The sequence below is a fragment of the Gallinula chloropus genome (genome assembly GCF_964237585.1).
Source record: "Gallinula chloropus genome assembly, chromosome: 21".
NCBI classification, from domain to species: Eukaryota; Metazoa; Chordata; class Aves; order Gruiformes; family Rallidae; genus Gallinula; species Gallinula chloropus.
The window spans coordinates 6845753-6866054 of NC_140106.1; the positions used below are offsets into that span (position 1 = coordinate 6845753).

General features: G+C 46.9%; 1 protein-coding gene across 1 annotated transcript in view; it reads left to right on the plus strand.

Annotated features, from left to right (window-relative positions):
* Positions 1–1168: 1168 nt before the first annotated feature.
* The window catches only part of XPO7 (exportin 7), a gene marked incomplete at its 5' end in the record, with an annotated part of 30719 nt that continues 11585 nt past the window's right edge, over positions 1169–20302 (plus strand). Inside the window, 14 exons of the mRNA XM_084274026.1 lie at positions 1169–1321; positions 2003–2096; positions 2870–3036; positions 4929–4994; positions 7850–7954; positions 10624–10789; positions 11329–11402; positions 12752–12871; positions 13636–13782; positions 14571–14743; positions 16233–16426; positions 17391–17496; positions 18753–18888; positions 19780–19853. Coding sequence (XP_084130152.1) covers positions 1169–1321; positions 2003–2096; positions 2870–3036; positions 4929–4994; positions 7850–7954; positions 10624–10789; positions 11329–11402; positions 12752–12871; positions 13636–13782; positions 14571–14743; positions 16233–16426; positions 17391–17496; positions 18753–18888; positions 19780–19853 — 1775 coding nt within the window. The remainder of the gene's footprint in view (positions 1322–2002; positions 2097–2869; positions 3037–4928; positions 4995–7849; positions 7955–10623; positions 10790–11328; positions 11403–12751; positions 12872–13635; positions 13783–14570; positions 14744–16232; positions 16427–17390; positions 17497–18752; positions 18889–19779; positions 19854–20302) is intronic.

A 20302-nucleotide genomic window follows, 5' to 3' on the forward strand; every position in this document is an offset into this window, starting at 1 on the left:
CAGCGGTGCTGTGACTGTCACTGATAGGCTTGGCCTTGGTCAGCAGCTGATGCTTGCTCTGTGGGACCTGGGGGTGAAGATTCTCCCTGTTCCCACCCCCACAGCCCCCTCCTCCACCAGAACCCCACCATGCAGAACCACATTTTTTGCAGAGTCTCTCTTCTTACACCACGAGCCAGCGCTGAGCTGCTGTGCTGCAGGAACCTGTTGGCTGACCCCATCCCTAACTCAGCTTGTGCATAACGATCTCTTCTCTGCAAATCAATCAGATGACTGATGCCACCCTTTTTCCAAATGTAGAAGTCAAAGCACAAAAGTTATGGCATGCTTGTGATGATTTACCCCTGGAAACCTGGAATGTAGCCCTAAAGCAGTTGAAAATACCTGCTTATTAATCTAGCACTAAGAACCTGAGGGAATATTTATATCCATCTGTGAAGCCACTTCTTAACTAGGACACCTAAGATTTCACTGGGGGAAACCATCTGCCTGGATGAGAGTTTATGGCAAATATTTTCCAGTTGTTTGAGCACAGAGAATCTGCCTGGTAGTTTTATTTCTCTCTGAAAGTGTTCATAGAGATGCTGCTCAAAGGCATCCTCCCCATTCTTCATTTGTTCTCCTTTGCTTTAGGTGTTTTGGGCATGTGTAGCGTAGAAGATTTATCATGAGATCCTTCCAGCATCCTGGGATGCTAAAGTCTGTTACTGTGCCCTGCAAAGGGAATATAAACCAAGTTTGTGAGGGCTCTGACACCGTATAACATTAAATCTAGGTGCAAGGATTGGTTTTTTTGCTATTCAAAGTGGGCAGGGTAGGGTTGGCACCATTACAGCACAGGATGTGAGAGGTTTTCCACACCTCATCACCCCTGTGGTGCATTCAGGCTGTGTGGGCACTGACCCTGGGAGGTAACAAAGGAGTGGGGAGGCAATGCAGTGCTCTGTCATGTGTGAGAGGTACTTGTGGAATATCTGTACAGGTCATTTGGTGTGTTAAATGCATTTAACTGATGGAAGAACTGACTGTGAGTTGACCATTTTCCTTCCTTTGGGCAAAGAGTAAAGTTCTATACGTATATGTATGTATATGTACATATAACCTGGGTTAAACTGCTGCCTAACTGATGTGTGAAACCTCTCCTTTCTAACTGCTTTGTCTCCCTGTGTTGCAGAGCCTTGCCCAGCTAGAGAACCTGTGCAAGCAGCTGTATGAGACCACAGACACTGCGACACGGCTCCAGGCAGAGAAAGCCTTGGTCGAGTTCACCAACAGTCCAGACTGCCTGAGCAAGTGCCAGCTTCTTCTAGAGAGAGGGAGTGTATGTAAAACAATATCATTGTCTTGGTATTTTGGGCATGGAGAAGGGAAATAGCCCCAAGGTCTGGTATGTGGTGTTCATATCCCATACCCAGAACGCTCTCACCTACCCCAGTTTGTGCCAGAAGAAAGCCCTGGCTCTGAGTGGTTATGACAAGTGGTTGTCAGTTCTGATGTCTTGTGGGCCTCTTCCAGCCCCTCACCACTCTCTCTGGAAAGAACTTCCCCCTAATATCTAATTTAAACCTTCCCTCCTCCAGTGATCTGCGTGCTGTTCTGTAAGAAACACGTTTTAACCTGCTTTTAGTATTCCAGTGGAAGTTAGGAGAGCTTTTCAATGTGTAGCAGGGTTCTGCGGTGGCTCAGGGGGATTGTTGTCTTCCAGGCACGCTGTTTAACATAGCTTCATGCAGTTTGAGTATGTTCACAGTTTTACTCCCACCTTCAGTGGCAGTTCAGTTGTATTTCACTCTCTAAAAGCTTTTCCTTCCTTAAACACTTTGAGTAGTTGGTTTATTTTAGCATCTATAAAAGCTTGGACTAAACGCTACGTAGGCTATTTAGACTTATCAAATCTAAACTTAAATTGCTGGAGAGAATTAGCTTAAAATCCAGCATCACTGCTCAGTCTTTGAAGTGTGTGGTAAAACTTCTGTTTATTTTCTTTTGGGTTTCTTTCTAGTCATCCTACTCCCAGCTGTTGGCAGCTACATGCCTTACAAAGCTCGTGTCGCGCACAAACAACCCGTTACCGTTGGAACAACGGATAGATATTCGTGAGTACCACAGTGAATTTTCTAACCAAGCTCATGTTTGTGTCATAGGGGCTTTTTATCCACAGGTGGGAGGTTTTCTGCAAGTTATTGTGCTCTGCAGTTTGAGCAGCCTAAGGTGTAAGATGCCCAGAAGGTTCCTCTTGGATGGCATCTTTGCCTGTGTCATTAGCTAACAGCATTCAAGGCAAAACAGAGTTTTTCCACGTGGAAGGGGATGACAACTCTGTGGGCTTGTGAATGAACTGAGTTAGAGTATAAAAGAAGCACAGTGAGGACATCCTTTCAAAACAGCAAATCCTTGATGGGTGTCTGAAATGCCATTTAGAGTATCTCCTAGGGCAGCAGTCAGCCTGTCACAGCGTGCTTTTGAGAATGGCCAGTACTTCCTCTCCCCTGAGGAGCGAGTCTGCCCTCCAGTCTGCTTTCTGTTTTACACGTGATGTGGTGGGTGACCATCCCCAAGGCGTGGTCTTGAAATATTTTCAGCTTTTCATGCTATTTATGTGTGCTCACAGAGGATTGGGCTTCATCTGATAATACAGAACACGTTAGGCTTGTGGGGAGGAGCTCACACCCGGCTCTAACCACCTTCCAGGTCTGATCCGCAGCTTTAGTGTGTTAAAGGCACCAGTGAAAGGTCACAGTCTGTATCAAACCCACTGCTGTGCTGTTGGGTTTTATTAATAACATTCACAAAGATGCCTTTTCCCACCAGCATTACCATCTCAGCTCCATCCACAGGGGTTTGTTTTTGTCCCTTCTCTGTGTTCCAGGAAACTATGTGCTCAACTACCTTGCCACGAGGCCGAAGCTGGCGACGTTTGTCACGCAAGCACTGATCCAGTTGTATGCCAGGATCACAAAGTTGGGCTGGTTTGACTGTCAGAAGGATGAATATGTCTTCAGGAACGTGATCACAGATGTCACGAGGTTTTTACAGGTCAGATTCTGTTCTGTTAGATGAATACAGGCCCTGGGGGATTTGAAAGTCCCTGCATCTTCAGTTGGTGTGCACCTTGGTATCCTCTGTGCTTTTGTTGCTTGAACAGTGACTACCAAGGCTGAGCTGCTGGCAACATGGGCTGGTTTTTATCATTTCAGGTGTGGTGGGGCAGGGGTTTATTTGTAGTTAATGGTAAGATGTGTCTTTTAGTGTTCACAAATCTTCCAAGCTCCCAAGCTTAAATCCATGCTTCCTGTCTACAAGGGAAGTGTGTGCCTTGCTTGAGTCGCTTTCATTCATGGCAAGGGTGATACCAAACATGACTTCCATGCCTATATATTGACCTGAGCTGCCCTAACTAAATGCAGCTTAAAACCAGCTTGTTCCACAAACATTATTGTTCGTTTTGCTGAACATTTCATCAGTGTACCTGCTGTCACCACAGCACAGGGCTTCATTCCCAGCCCCAAAACTTCCTCCTGGAGAGATCAGTGAATCCTGTAATGCTGTGACCACTGATTTATTTCTTCTGAAGTATGTCCCAAAGTCAAAAGCTGGAGGAAGACAGTAGAAGAGCTCAAAATGACCGGAAACTCTTCCCAGAGTGGAAAAGGAGATGTAACAAGGCTTTAATTCTGGAGTGGTAAGGTGTGGGCATGCAGAAAATAGGCTAACTACTATTTTTTCAGGTATTTGCAGATGTCTGCAGTGAAGTAGGATCCAGAAGGTGTTAAGTAATGTAAAGATCATGTTCCTTTCTGCCTGGTGGTAGTTCACAGGTGCTCTTAGCTGAAATTACCAGGGCTAGATTCCTCCCTCTCCCAGCTCACATGGGGAACGTGTGCTTTTTAATCAGGAACCTAATTAAATGGTGTGAATATCTCCTTGCTGTGTGTTCACTTTGAGATGTCTGTTACCCTTTGCTCAAGTTACTGGTTCTGGCTGCTAAAGCTTATGGGAGGCTGTGCTGTCTTTTAAAGACCTTGGGTTCAGCAGGGTTTCCCAGTGTCTGGATCCTTCTGTGGACATCCTGAGACCCTTGTCAAGAAGCAGATGAGTTTTCCCAGCCCAAATGTCTTTGACTTTCTGCATCGCAGACCTGTTCAGTCGTTGAAACTGGAGACGTTGTGCAGGAGGTGCAGAGCAAGCTGGAGCTAGGAAAGGGCACATCATTTCTTAGTTACAGAGCAGAAACTGGGTCAGAGAAACAATACAGGTTGTTTCTCTTAAATGGTTTGATAAATGGATAACCATGTCAAGTGAAGAAGGGTCTGTAACAGACTGGATTTGCTGTTGGCCCCTTGCTGGTGGTGTCGAGCACAGGCTGGGAAGAATGAGCTCCCTTCACTGGGAGATAGGCTGTCCTTCTTGGCAGGATAGCCCAGGGGGTGGGTCTGTGGAGAAACTTGGTCAGCTGTTACTCTTGTTGCTCAAAATCTGTAGTTTTAAAAGGAGGGGGGGAAGAAAAGAGGTTTGTTTCCCAGAGTTTTCATCTGGCAACTTCAGTACTCATCCTAGCACTGCAGAAGCTTCACCTCTGTTAAAATTAAACTGATTTAAATCTGAATATATCTTTTCAGAGTTAGAACAGAACTCAAATTTTGATTGAACTATTAAATGAAAGGCACCTATTTTTACTAGCTCCTGTTACCTATCTCTTTAGAACCCTTGGCATTAACAACACCAAGTATTTTAAAACCACATTTCAAATTCTTTGCTCTGTATTGCTCCCAAGCTTTCTTCCATTCCCAATACTACAAAGATAAAGCATTTCTAGACAAAGATGTCTAGAAATCCTCCAAGCAGCAAGGTCTTTGAGTGATGGTGAAGCTTAATGACAGCACCCTGGCACTGCTAACTGCTTTCCCTGTCACCCTTTCCTTCCTCAGGATAGTGTAGAGCACTGCATCATAGGAGTGACAATCCTGTCCCAACTAACTAATGAAATTAATCAAGTAAGTGCTACAGCCTTCCTCAGTGAAGTAAGTGTCCAATTTTCTCATTCATATTGTTGTGTCCTGCTGTGTGTCTGTGCACTGTTTGGGGTTGTTTTTTGGGGGGTGTGGGGGTGTTGTGTGGTGGGTGGGGTTTTTCCCCCCCTGTTATTTTTGCACAGTCATATACTTTTGTGATGATGCTGAACGCCCCCCCTGTCCTGATGAATTCTTTTGTTTCACTGGCATTTCCATCTCCTCTCATGGTTGATGTCATCTTCTGAAAGGAAAGAAGGGAAGAGCAAGGCTAAGCCACTAGTGAGGACAAAGCCCTGAGCGTGAGGACACCCCTAGCACCTCCTGTTGTCGGTCCCTGTGTGTTGTTTCAGCTTACAGCATTCTCATGCCAAGAAGTGAACAGAGCAGACCCTCCTCCCCCTTGACCAGGGAGATGAAACAAAGAGGATATGTCCAACTGGACAGATTATTTTAAGCATCCTATCCATTCAGTACCAAATCCCATAGCATTCCCAGCAGGCAGTTCTCAAATTCTGCTGGTTTCTTGGGGCTGGGTGATGAGTGCCTGGCACAGCAGCTGTACCCAGCTTAGCTCATACACTGTGCTGACTCTCTTTGCTGTTGAAAGCTGCAACAAGTGGAGTTACTCGGTGCTATCTAAGCTAATCTGATGGCTGCCACAGTCCTGAGGCAGCATGAGGGTTGCCAAATGTATAAATACCTAATTTTCCTCAGAGAGATCAGATGTAACAGAGTTTTGGGGATTTTAATATCTTCTTAAGGATAGTTTTGGCTTTGCTGGCATATTGATGAATTCAGGCATTGGAATGGAGAGATCCTTGTGTGGAACTTGAGGGATGATTACAGACTGTTTTCAGCACTGGAAATGGAAGTTTTATCCTGGCCAGAGCAAAGCTCCGATTCCTTCTCCTGGACTTGATGAAGTTCAGGACCTCTGAGCTTTCCGAGCCTTGTGCTGGCATCTGAACACCTTCTGCATCTGTTTCAGATCCCAAATTCACTTTCATTCTTCAACCCTGGCCTGATCAGCAATCCTAACCCACAGGCTCTCCTCCTAGACTCACAATATGTCTTGTTAGCATCACCATTTCCTTGCCCAGGCTTCTGTACATCCCTCAGTCCATCTCCGCAGAGGGCTGGTCCTTTGCTGCCCTGCATCAAGGGATGAAAGCAAGTCTGTTTACCTCCACAAATTAGTAAGTGTCTGTCAGCATCTTTGTAGAGGGCTGCAGCTTCTGCTGGCAGAATGGTCTTGACAGAGTCTCTACAGGTTCATACTAAAGCAAACAGTGAAGTTACAGACTGATCAGAAATGTCCCCCTAATATTTTAGATAGGAGATCTGCCAGAGTTTACTACTCCTTCCTGAGGCTGCTTTGTGCCAGCAACTGCACGGGGCTGGATTCGGTGACTCATCTTGGAAAGTCTAGAACTGCCATTACTTGCAAAATAATGACTCTGCCAACATACCCACAGATCAGAGCGGGGTCAGGCACGTGTGCACAGCAGAAAAGGAAGAAAAGGGGCTTCTCTTCAGGCTTTGAGAACAATTTCAACTTCCAACTACATTGCACGAGAGCTGAATTTTCCAGAGCTCTGTTTACTAAAGCTTTTGTTCCAAAAGCTCCCAGTACAAATAAAATAGAGTGCTAGTAACTGCCCTGAAGTATCATTTTTCATCCTGTGGGTGCTGCACAGACTTGCCCGGAGGTGTCGAGCACCAATTTAATGCACTTCTTCCCAGTGAGGGTGAGGGAGCCCTGGGACAGGCTGCCCAGGGGGTGTGGAGTCTCCTTCTCTGGAGAGATTCCAGACCTATCTGGACCTGTGCGACCTGTCCTGGGCACCCTGCTTTGGCAGGGGGTTGGACTAGATGATCTCTGGAGGTCCCTTCCAACCCCTGTGATTCTGTGATGTGTGCAAGTTGAAGGTTAACAGAGGCAGAGTAACAGGAGCACGGAGAAAATGCAGCTTGACGTTGCGTGCCTCTGTGCTGGGCTGCAGGGAGGCTCTGTGCCAGCTGCTAACCGACTGCCCATGGGATAACTCACCCCAGGAAGGCAGCGTTGTGCTGGGTTGTGCTCAGGGAAGTGGCAGAGCTGGGAAGTATCACTTCACTTTTCTGCTTTTCTTAGAAAGTAGTCACTGGAGTGACGCTGAGTTGTGCTGCAGCACGTGGAGTGGGTCAGCTGGGGATGATGCTCTCCAGTGTATTCCAGTGTAGTGCAACATGTGTGTGTTGTGCCTCTCAGCTCAGGTGTCAGCTGCTTATTCCATACGCTGAGAGGTCTGGAACCCATCCTTATCCTGGATACAGCTGCATCCAAACTGGTTGTTATGGGTTTATCTCTCCTTCCAGTTTTCTTCTCATCTGTGCAGGTTTAGGAGGGGAATTACAGCTGCTAGTGCTTGACCATGTGTCTGCCCAGTGCCTTCAGGTAGCATTTAACTCTTAAGGAGTTCAGAGCACTGTAGGAAGCAGCATTCAAGCTTCTAAAATGACTTGAGCACTCTTGGAAGTACTGCTGTTCTTCCTGCTTTGGAGGAGACTTAGAGAGAGTAAAGCCAGCCCTGCTTGCTGGCAGGGCCACACTCAGACTGCCTTGCAAGTACTGTAGGTGGCAAGTCCTGTGTCATCAGCCAGCAACATGATTTTTATCTGCAGCAGAACCGCTGTTCTGCAGCAGCAGCACATACCACAGCAGCAGTGCATCCTCCTGCTTCAGCCTGGGGAGGGAAACCTTCATCTCCTGGTGCTTAACTGGGTTCCTACAGGTTCTGCTGGTCTCCTTCCACCTCTGCCCCTGAGTTCTAAGCACTGGTTTTCTCTCTGCTCAGGCGGATACCACCCACCCACTGACCAAGCACAGGAAAATCGCCTCCTCCTTCCGAGACTCATCCCTGTTTGATATTTTCACACTCTCATGCAACTTACTGAAACAGGTAAGGAAACAACCGTTTGGTGTCTCTCTTGGGGGCTGTGTGGTGGGGTGACAGTCTTGGGACTGAAGTTATCACTGACACTACTCTCCTGGAACAAGCACTTCTGTTCTAAAAGCTGTGTTCTGGACTTGTTTTCAGGAAAGCTTTGACCTAGGTTTGTATTAAGGAAAAAGACCACAGCACAAACATGACACAAATACAGACATGTATTTCTTAAGCTTGATAGGATACACATATCTGTACCATAAGCCTTGGGTTAAACTTTCCTGTCTTAAATCATCAGGAAAGAGGTGTTTGGTTTGTTTGGGTTTGGGTTTTTTTTATTAAATATCAGATTTACATTAATGGCAGAGAGATTTCCTGTAAAATAAGCCCTTGTCTCTTTTTTTAACTTCACTTTAAAAGCCACATGGGGAGAGAACCAATGCTAGTGAAGATGTGTTTAGTAAACTGAGGTTGTCCTTGATATTTTACCAATGATAAATATTAGATGGTCTTATGTTCCCCAGGTTTTTATTCTGTGCTGATTATCAGACATGAGTTAACTTGTCTTAAAAATACTTACCTCAGGACAAGGCAGCAGTGCTCTGCTCATAGTTGGGGTTTATCTCCCCAAAACCAGTTTATCTTTCAGCTAAAGTAGCACATGTAGATTTTTCCAAAGAAAATTCTTGGGTTTTGCATCAGGCTTCTTTTCTAAATAGCTAATCTGGAGCTGGAGTGATGCCTGCAGGACCAGCCCTTTATGGGAAAGGCTACCCCAGTGAACTGATTTGATTACTTTTACTTTTATCCTCCCAGCTGAGGGAAGTGTCAAAGTTGACAAATAGCACAAAGAGCAAATTTTCTTTTAAAGATATTTCAAAATGAGCAGCTCTGGTTCTGTCAGTAATAAAAGTGGGTACGTGGGTGGAATTCCATCTCTCTTTCTCCTCCTGGTTTCTGATGGATGCAAGGCTGGTACAGTTAGCACCAGTCATCCCTCCTGATCCCTAACAGCCCTGGTACCTTTTGAATTCCTTGGCTTATTTCAGGTGCATTTGATGGTCAATTAGAGGTCTCAGAAATAAGAGGATTCTTCAAGTTTTGTGAAGAGAAGCGCTCAGGGAGGTGCAGGCAGGGCAAGGTCCTTATCACTGGAAAAACTTAACCTGGGAGACATAGCCCAGACCTTGCTAGCCTGGTGTCCCCAGGATTCCCCTCCTGCTTATAAGCTTCCTTATAAACAGGAGGGGAATCAACTTTTTAAAAAGGATAGACAATGGCAGGACAAGGGGGATGGATTAAAGCTGAAGGAGGGGAGGTTTCAATTAGATATTGGGGGGAAGTTCTTTCCAGAGAGAGTGGTGAGGGGCTGGAAGGGGCTGCCCAGAGAGGGGGTGGGTGCCCCGTCCCTGGGGGTGTTCAAGGCCAGGTTGGATGGGGCCCTGGGCAACCTTGTGTAGCTCCAGGCCTGGAGGTTGGTGTCCCTGCCTGTGGCAGGGGGTTGGAGCTCTGTGATCCTTGGGGTCCCTCCCAACCCAGAGCATTCCATGATTCTATGACTGCGCTCGTACCGTGGTCCTATACGTATAGCTTGGGCTCAACTGTCACCTGCACTACTGTAGCTGTGTGACCACGGGGCCTTAGCAGGTAGAAAGACATGGCTTGTTGCAGGAGGAAGGCTCTAGTTTCCCACCCTAACTCTTCTTCATGCTTTTGTTTCTTGGGGTGCTGTGCTCCGAGACAGGTTGGCATGTTTCCTGTCATCTCATGCAACATCCTTGTTTTCCTGTGATTAAACACCTACTACCCAAGTTGTATCTATTTTTGTGTCTAATAGTAGCTGTCTCCATCTTCTGTCTCTAAAGCAGAAGTTTCCAAGGTGATCCTTTCGAGCACAGGAGTAAGTCTTAGTGACAGGTACAACAGAGAGTGAGGAAGACATTCCAGTGAGCCCAGGCACTGGTCTGGGCAGTGTTGCCACACTGCAGTGTGTTATTTGTGATAGATTTAAGCTGAAAGGAGTTAATTTTGGTTTTAATACAGAGCAGTAATGGAAAGGATAGACAGACCCATCCCTGGACTACAGACCTGAGTGTTGCATTTAAACTGCAGGGAAGTGACCTAGTGCTTCACGTCCATCCGGCTCTTTGTGTCACTTGAGAGTGTCCATGGTTTCCCTGCAGAGCAGTGTAACCAGAGCAGGGCTTCTACAGATCATCTGTACCCAAAAAACCCATGAGAGCAGGTCTTCTACAGATCATCTGTACCCAAAAAAGAGTGTGCACTCATTTCCATATGAGGGTGAGGTAGAGCAACAAGATTCCCTGCTGCTGAGTGCTTGTCAGGCAGAAAACGTGTTCTTGTGTTTAACCTCAATAAGAACTTGCTTATCTCCTGAATCTTCCAGTATAATTGCAAGCTGGCAAGCCTGGCTGCTTTGCTCCTGCACGGTACAAGCAGAGTGGGAAAGAAAGCCCTGTCTGTTTATCCATCTTGTGTAAAGACTAAGCATGCAAATACACAGGCTGTCTGTAAAAGTGTGTGATAGCTGGGGTTGGTGCTTGTGGCACATGATCCTTTTGATTGCCACATCCTGTGTAGAGTCAAATTACTGTTTCAAACTCAGCTGTCACCTGGAATTTTATTTTTTTAAATTTAATTTTATTTTTAATTTTTTTAAACAGGCTTCTGGGAAGAACCTGAATCTCAACGATGAAAGCCAGCACGGTCTGCTCATGCAGCTTCTTAAGCTCACACATAACTGCCTGAACTTTGATTTCATTGGCACATCAACTGACGAGTCCTCAGATGATCTTTGCACTGTGCAGATCCCAACCAGTTGGAGATCAGGTAATCTTCCTGGAGGAAGAGGGCTAATTCCAGCATACCCACCAAAAGCAGGCGTGACTTGCTAGAGCCCTCTCCATACTTAACAAAGAAACCTTAGCCCACAGTGCCACCTGTAAACCCAACCTGTCCTTACTGGGAGGATGAAGGCACTTCAGTTTGGGTTGCCTGTCTTGAGCTGTAGAAATGTTCCTTTACACTCACTCTTAGGCTTGTCAATTCAGGAAGCAGGAAACTGTTTGAGTTTTTTAAATGTAAATAACAAACAACTTGGCACCTGCTCTCATCCTCCTTGCTGTTCTCACCAGGCACTTTGCAGACAGTTTTACAGATTGTGCCCTTAAAATATTTTCCTGTAATTTAGTCTTTAGTACCAAGTACTGCTGGGTTCACTTTATTTCTAGGAAACACATCCAGTCCTTTGGAAATCTTCTTACAGTGTGGCACTTCATGTGACATGTGCCTGTTGATAAGATAAGCGTTGGACCCACAGATAGCAGTAAATGGAGGTGTTCTCAGTAAAATGCTCCTTTCTGTTTCAGCATTCTTGGATTCTTCTACCCTTCAGTTGTTTTTTGATCTTTATCATTCCATCCCTCCTTCGTTTTCTCCTCTGGTAAGTTCAGTGTTTATTTTTCTTACAGACTTTGCTACCAGAAAGTGTTTGTAGGATTCATCTTGGAGACTTACTGGTGGTTAAAATGCCATAACCTGACTTCAGACAGCTGCCTTGCCTTTGATGGCACTGTCTTGTGCTGTAGCAACAATGGAGAGGCTGCCCCCTTGCTCCTGCTGATAGTTTTGATGCATCTGCAGGTTTGGGATTTGACCTAAAAGCACCTCGTTTGGTGGAGATCCAACCTACTTCTTTGTCCCTGTGTAGCTTGAAGCCTGTTCACTCATCCAGTGAGCCTTTTTTTGGAGGGGTGTAGCTTATGTTATTGCCACTGTACTGTGAAGTCAGTCCTAAAACCATACCCTGAGTAGGTAGCAAGTCTGAGAGCACGACTGAGGAATGTAATTTCTTCCTTCCACACTTGAAAACTAGGTCATGTCCCAGTTGGATGCAGTGGCCAATAGTGCAGCTGAATGAAAGTTGGGTTATTTCTTCTTGGGGGAAAAAAAAATCGCCTGCCAGGCATTTATCTGTCTGATAAATACTTTTCATAATTAATGCTACAGTGAAAACATGCCCTTTGGCTAGGGAGGGAAGGGTCCTTCAGAAGTACTTCTTCCACTGAGACTCTCAGCACTGTTCCTGATGTTGAAGGGTTACTAATTCTAATTCTGAATGTAGAGCCTCAAATATTCATGAGAGATTTTTAAATGTGAGATGGTTTTGGTTGTTTTTTTCTGTTACTGAGCAGAAATCTGAAGCAATTACACCTTTAATTGTCCTGTCTCCTTGATCAGTAATTGTCAGAGCCTACAAGGAGGAGAGGCTGAGCAGCTAGTCCCTATGCTTGCTGGCCAGAGGGAATGGGGCTTTGCTAGGTGTAACTCGCTGCTGCTGCTCTTCACAATCCTCTTCACCAGCTTGTTACTCGCTGCTGCAGCTGCACCCTGTGGATTCATTCTGGGTTTAAATTAGAGTTGAGAAGAGCGCTCCTTTCCCCAGCCTCTGCTGTCTACCAGCTTTCCCTGTTGGTCTTAGTGATTTTACAGTCTTACATGATCCATGGTCTCTATCTGAAGAAACCCCAGTGGTGTTGGGGAGGCAGAGTTTGGAACACACCTTTAGCTGTCAGGATGGAGATGCTCCTTTGGGTGGTGGCAGGTTTTATCTCAGCTGTAACTTGTTCCTGTGCTTCTACACAGACCACGCAGGATCGCAAAGCTGATGAGCTCTTGTGTAGCGATGCAGAGGAGCTTCAGACTTAAATCATGTGCCATGAAAAGGAAATACACAGTTCATTGAATAGTTCTCATCCCTCCCTCTCTGCTTATTCCCTTTGCCCCTTCCAGGTTCTCTCCTGCCTGGTGCAGATAGCCTCTGTGCGCCGGTCCCTCTTCAACAACGCGGAACGAGCAAAGTTCTTGTCTCATCTCGTCGATGGAGTGAAACGAATACTGGAAAACCCACAGGTGAGTCCTGCAGTGGAATCGTGTCTCTGCTGCCTCTGCACCGAGCTTCTTCACCAAAAAATACTTCCCAATCTAAGTGACATGCTCGTGGCTCTGAGGAGAGTGCAACATCTTATCAAGAATCCCAGACTGGTCTGGGTTGGAAGGGACCCCAAGGATCACAGAGCTCCAGCCCCCTGCCACAGGCAGGGACACCAACCTCCAGGGCTGGAGCTACACAAGGTTGCCCAGGGCCCCAGCCAACCTGGCCTTGAGCACCCCCAGGGATGGGGCACCCACCCCCTCTCTGGGCACCATGTTCCAGCCCCTCACCACTCTCTCTGTAAAGAACTTCCCCTAATATCTAATTTAAACATTCCTTCCTTTAGCTTTAATCCATCCCCTTGTCCTGCCATTATCTACCCTTTTAAAAAGTTGATTCCCCTCCTGTTTCTCTGCTCCCTTCAGGGACTGGCAGGCTGCAATGAGGTCCCCCCACAGCCTTCTCTTCTCCAGGCTGAACCAGCCCAGCTCCCTCAACCTCTCTTCACTGGGAAGCTGCTCCAGCCCTCTGAGCATCTTTGTGGCTCCTCCGAACCCTCTCCAACAGTTCTACATCTTTCTTTTATTACAGGCCCCAGATCTGGACACAGGATTCCAGATGGGGTCTCAGGAGGGCAGAGCAGAGATGGTCTTGCTGCCATCTTCCTTTTCCTACTGTCCCACCAGTGTGTGTTGGGAAGTAGTGCTGCCTCTCCATTCCTCTCCTCTTTTTCTCCTCTCAGAGTTTATCAGACCCAAATAACTACCACGAGTTCTGCCGATTGCTGGCCCGATTGAAAAGCAATTACCAGCTGGGAGAGCTGGTGAAGGTGGAGAACTACCCCGAGGTCATCCGACTCATTGCCAACTTCACCGTGACCAGCCTACAGGTACAGAGTGGTGTGACTTCCCCTCAGTGGGTGTTTATGCCCCTTGACTACTCATGAAACAAAATTGTAACCCTCTTGTTTGTTCTTTGCCCCTTAATTCGCTGTGTTATTCTTACCAAAAAAAAACCCAAAACCCTACAGACTCTGTGACCAAATCCTGCTGTGTTGCATTGATTATTCTTTGAATTCCTCCTGAATGGAACAGGAGCAAGATGTGGGGGCAAGCAGGGTTGCTATGCTTCCAGAGTCTTTCCAAGTCCTAGCAGGGGGTGAGGGAGGGGACCCAAATGTGTTTAATAAGGCTTATTTTTAGAATTCTGTATCGCTTCCCTATTAAAATGCAACTGCAAGTATTGCTAGGAATATGAATATCATGCCATATCCCCACTGTGTTTTCCACTGGCATACAGCTTGTAGCTACACCCCTGCACAGAATATGGTTTAAAACAATTGCATAGCTTACATCCTGCCTTTGGTTGTTAAATTTTAATATTTATCCAGAAAACAGCTTTAAACTCCACATTCTGTGTGGGGAGCTGTCTGCTGAGTGCTACAGCATGAGCTCAGCAGTAGCTTGGGACCCAGCCTGGGAACTGGGGTTTAACTTCAGGCTTTACTGAAAGCTGATAATGCCCCCTGAATTCGCGTGTGACCTGAAATTCCTTCTTAAAATGGGCAACCAGATCATCAGAGCTTTTAGATGTTACCATATCTAGTGCTAGATGAGTCAGAATAATGTGGGTATTAGGCTGCAAGTCACTGGTTTCCTTTCCCTTGGCTCCTGGTAGCACTGGGAGTTCGCACCCAACAGCGTTCACTATCTCCTGAGCTTGTGGCAGCGTCTGGCTGCGTCCGTGCCCTATGTGAAAGCCACAGAGCCTCACATGCTCGAAACCTACACCCCAGAAGTCACAAAAGCTTACATCACATCCAGGCTGGAATCTGTGCACATCATACTGAGGTAAGAAAAGCAGAGACACGGCAGCACCTCTGCCAAAAGCTCTCCGGTGTGTCCCTTATGGGCACGGCTTTGGGAAGGTTTGCAAGTCACCAAAAGATTTCTAAGGGAACCTTACCTAAAATTGTATATTCTGGCTCATGAAAATTATAATCTGTTTGTTGTGGGCTTTTTTAAGCTGGTTGTTTGGCGGGGGGGGGATAGGTTGACCTTGCTCAGTCTCAGATGGCTGAGAGGGATCTGAGGGATCTCAGACATGTTGTGGGCATCCACAGCATACTGTTCACTGCCACCATAGCAGAGAGGAATGAGGATGCAAAGCATGATTCACATAATTTTTAGATCTCTGCTGCTGTAGGATAGCACAAATTATACCTAGAAGTATTTTTTTCTTCCTTTCTTTGAGCGTAGGGGCATTCTACAGGACTGGATTTGTGGGGGATGAATCCTGCCTGGTGTGCTTGAAAACAAATGTTCAAGTATAGAAAAATAATGCCTTGCCTAGGGAAGACAGATCAGTTTATCCCTCTTCAGGTATCTAGCAATGCAAGGGAGGAACAGCAGGTTTGGCTAGTTGGGGAGTTGGCAGTAAACCTATTGTTGAGGTTAGTGTGTTTGGAGGGAAAGGCAGCTGAAACATTGCGAAAGATGCGAAGCTTTGTTATACAACAACAGCCAGAGACCTTGTTCTTGGCACTGCACGTTCTGTTCAAAGACCTGGGTAAACATTAAAAACATAAGAAGAGATTACTCATCCCAGGGCCTGATGGCTCTTCCACCTGAACAGCTACTGGTGCTCTGATTTACAGCTGTGGTAATGATCAGAGGGTCATGTCTGTGTTTGTAGCTCTTCGTGGTGACAAATAGGAGAGGCAGAGACTTCAGTCATTGGAATTGTCCCCAGGAAAACACCCTCTACCTGGTAGAAAAAAGCTTGTGTTATGATATCAGTTATTTCTGTGTTCTCAATTCTTTTCTAATTCTTTTCTGGGCTCCCTGGTATAAAAAGACAGGGATCTCCTTGAGAGAGTCCAAAGAAGGGCTATGAAGATGATTAAGGGCCTGGAACATCTCCCCTATGAGGAAAGGAGGCTGAGTGAGCTGGGACTGTTCAGTCTTGAGAAGACAAAAGGGGGACCTCGTTAACCTTTATAAATATCTTAAACATGGATTGCGGGGGGAATTGGCCAGCCCCTTTTCAGCGTCTGTGGGGACAGGACAAGGGGCAGTGGCTGCAAACTGGAGCATAGGAAGTTCTGCACCAACATGTGGAAGAACTTTTCCTCAGTGAGGGAGCCCTGGGACAGGCTGCCCAGGGGGTGTGGAGTCTCCTTCTCTGGAGAGATTCCAGCCCCGTCTGGACACTGACCTGTGTGTCCTGTCCCAGGGACCCTGCTTTGGCAGGGGGTTAGACCCAGTGGGCTCTGGAGGTCCCTTGCAACCCCTGTGATTCTATGATTCTGTGATTCTGATCTGTTTTCTTGCTGCTTAGGGATGGTTTGGAGGATCCACTGGATGATACTGGCCTTGTGCAGCAGCAGCTAGACCAGCTGTCTACCATTGGCCGCTGCGAGTATGAGAAGACCTGCGCTCTGCTCGTGCAGCTCTTCGACCAGTCAGCCCAGTCCTACCAGGAGCTGCTGCAGAGTGCCACTGCCAGCCCCATGGACGTTGCTGTACAAGAAGGTGAGGGTATTTGGAGAGCATGCAGTAAGTTGCCTGTTCTTAAAAGTAGCATTTCAGAAGCCTGTGTTCCTGGTGAGATCCATAAAAGGGGAAGTGGGTGTCTCAAATGTTCCCTTAGGGAGGTGCCTCTGGTGTAGAATGTTTTTGGCTGTGGGCAGACACTCCCATCACACACAGCAGTGCTGGCTGAAGAGATTGCAGTCCTACACCTGACCCCATTCTCTTTTTTGAGGGGGGAGATTTAGTGCATCTCCTTGCCTGGTCTTTCAAAGACCAAGTTAAGAGGTTGTTCCCCCCACCCACAGTTGATGAGTGCTGCCTGCCCCGTGCCTCTCCTGTCAGAGGCTGCTCAGCCCACAGCATGGGGTGGGATCAGCATGGAGCTTTGTCACTTACCCAGCTGCTTGGGTTAGAAATTGCTCAACGCTGGCCATAAAGAAGTGGCTCCTTTGCAACTTCTGCCTCATGCCCCCTCTCTAATAACCTAGCTGGCTTCCTCTTCTGTGGAGGACTTGGGCACATGAGCACAAGTGTGGAAACTGTTCCTCTTCCTTCTGAAACAGTATTGTCTGACCTAACACAGTACATTTATTAATATTTGGGGGAGGGAGGGGGCAAAACTCCATATGATACTGACTTCTTCACCAGCCACGTGTACTTTGAAAGAATAAATGCTGCCTGCTGGCATCTGCACATGTTCAAATGCACAGACCACAAGAAGGTGGCTTTCTGCAGAGGAACAACTTTAAATAATGATGAACTTCCAGGCAGACCCAGCAGCCTTGTTTCCTTTTTAGTCAAGTCGTGCCAAGGAGAAAACTGAGTGGCTTTGGTAGAGAGAGCGCTAAAGCAGAGAGGTACTCCTTGCAAATCCTGTCTTTGCCAAACTAAAATGCAGATCTCCTCAGCTTCCTCCATGCAAACGTGTGACACGCCTGGTTCTGATGTCCTCTGTTGGTTTCAGGGCGCCTGACGTGGCTCGTCTATATTATCGGGGCAGTGATTGGTGGTAGGGTCTCGTTCGCCAGCACGGATGAGCAGGATGCGATGGATGGCGAGTTGGTCTGTCGGTAGGGATGCTGACTGTTCTCTAGCTGCACTGCTCTTGAAGCCAACAACAAAAACAATTGCTGTTGTGAAGCTGCCACCATGTTCTTCCCCTCTTTTTTGCTGAAATGAACAGCGTGGAATTGGCTGTCCTGAAAGAGATTGGCGAGAGCCAGGCCAGGCAGCAAGCTTCTGCTGTGGCTTGGTTAAATTGGGTTAAATCTGAGTTATAAGAGGGAGAATGAGAGGGGAAGAGCATGTAAGAGGGGAATTATATGGGCTTAAAATGCATGCATTGGAGTAGAACTAAATGCATGATCTTTGCTGGGGTGGGGGGGATGGAAGTCTTCTTCCTAGTTAATAATCCAAAGTGGGTTTTGTCCTTAAATACTTTGTGAACGTTGTAGTACTTCTCTAACTGTCAGAACTTAGTGCTGTCTTCTAACACGTGGGGGATTTGGGGGATTTCTAAATCCTCTCCAGTGCAAGCGTTATTTGATGGATGGGAAAACATACATGTAGCTTTACTACTCACAAACTACCTCTGTGGTCCAGAGCCCATCAGCTCTGCTTGGGAACTAGGGTAGTAAAGGAGCTAAACTGGGGACCTATGAAAGCTGGCCCATTGGCAAGCCAGTAGAACATCCCACACTGGCTTCCCACGTAGCTGATGAGTTACTGAAGAGGAAATGGTGAGACCCACCGTGTATTTCAGCTACCTTTTAGTGCCAGCATATATAATAGATGTTCATGGAAACCCTATTTATATTTTATCTTCTTCCCCACATTTGGCACCATTGCTTGCTCTGCACGTGCATCACCCTAAAATCCCTCCAACCCCTTCCCTGCCAGCCAGGTCTGCTCAGTATGCCCAGGTCACAGCCTTGTTTCTTTGGGCTCCCAACAAAAGCCAAACTGAAGTGGGAATGTTGTTAGTCTGGCTCTGTGAGAGGAGCAAGGTGATGGTTTCTCCAGTGGCTTTGAGAACGTGACGCTGGGCGAGGGTGCTAACACACTCACAGCTCCTGCAGCACACTGCAGCCTCACAGCCCTGGTAGAAGGGACACAGAGGCTTTACAATGACCTTGCACAGAAGAGGAGTGTGTCCTAGTCAGTGTTCAGTGTTCTGCTGTCAGTTTTGTCAATTCTTGACCCAAACTGCCCACAGAAAGTAAAAAATACTGTTGTGTGCAGCCTGGAAACACCACCACCTGCCAGAAATACTCTGTTCCTCCCAGTGTCCAGGAGCAAAGTGTGTTTGTCCCCCACTTCTTTCCAGGGTGCTGCAGTTGATGAACCTGACAGACTCTCGTCTGGCGCAGGCTGGGAACGAGAAGCTGGAGCTTGCCATGCTGAGCTTCTTTGAGCAGTTCCGGAAGATCTATATTGGTGATCAGGTGCAGAAGTCTTCCAAGGTAATCTATCTCCTTGGCTGTATCTCTTTCCTCATGGCAAGTCCAGGAAGAGCTTCACTTTCTAAATGAAAGCAAGTGGCATCGCTTGTTTTCCTGGTAGCTGATGTTATTGAAGAGGCTCGACCGCTGTGTTTTCAAGATACGTGTCCAGTGGTAACACTGCAAACCCTGAGCTGTTCTTGAAGCACCACGTTCTGCTTGCGTCAGGAAGGAGTCAGTGACTGTGACAGTGGCTTAAAACTTTAGAGCTTCATATAGCCATGAGGAGCCTGAGCTTAGTTAGCATCTGTTCCCTGCTTCCTCAGCTCTAAAGTGAAGATAAATATCCATTGTCTTCATCGTGAGACAGTTGGAGAGGTACTGGACTTTGAACACCTTTAGAGATGCAAAATACCTTTTAAAAATTAAAAAATAATAACACTTACTTTTTTAATGGAAGCATCATTACTCCAGAATGAGATTCTCTTACCTTCAGGTAACCACTGATCTTCCTTCCCCACCTCAGAGACTTCAGAACAGTGATGTGACAAGGAGCTTAGAGCTCCAGGCAGATTCACCAGGATATTGTGTGTAGGTGCAAGTGGGAGATGGAGGAGCACAGTTGCCACATTCCCTTTCCCTAGGGAAAGCAAGTACCTAGCCTATGTGTACAGTATCCAAACCCACTGTGAGTAGCAGTAGGAAAGCTGCAGCAGAGATCGGGGCCGGTGTCAGCCCAAATGGGATCATGAACATCTCTGTGCTTTGTTTGATTGATCTGGGAAAGCCCAGAGCCTACACACCCCCCTAGGCAAGTGCACCACAAAGAGAGAACAAGTGAAATAGAATCTCTGAGCATTACTTGTTTTGTTGACAGCTTTTCAATTGGTGGTAATTTTGTCCCCCCTCTAGCTGTACCGCCGTCTCTCAGAGGTCCTGGGGTTGAATGATGAGACCATGGTCCTGAGCGTCTTCATAGGAAAAATGTAAGTGTTCCTGCTTGCAGGCATCAGAGATTCCAGGGTTTATTTGAAGGTGTAACCAGGAAAACTGGCGTACGAGGGAGCGTTGTCAGTCTAGTAACATCTGGCTTCTTGAGAGAATTGCAGCTGTTGTCAGGGCTTAAGTCACGCACGATATCCAGGACTGATTTACCCACCGTGGATTCTAGCCTGGGCTATGGAGACACAAAAATAAGCCCTACACCAGGATAATGGATCCTCTTTCCAGTGCCTGCTTAGTAGAACCAGAGTCAGAGAAAGGACAGCCTCGAGCACTCAGGCCCTGTCACTTGACTATTGCCAATCACCAGCCACGAAAGCTCTGTGGGGAGGGAACTGCTCCTTCAGAGGTTTTCCTTGCAAATCCTGTTCAGTGCCAGAGCAGCTCAAGTCCTTTTCTTAAAAGTCTTCCACCCTGGTAGGCACCCTATTCA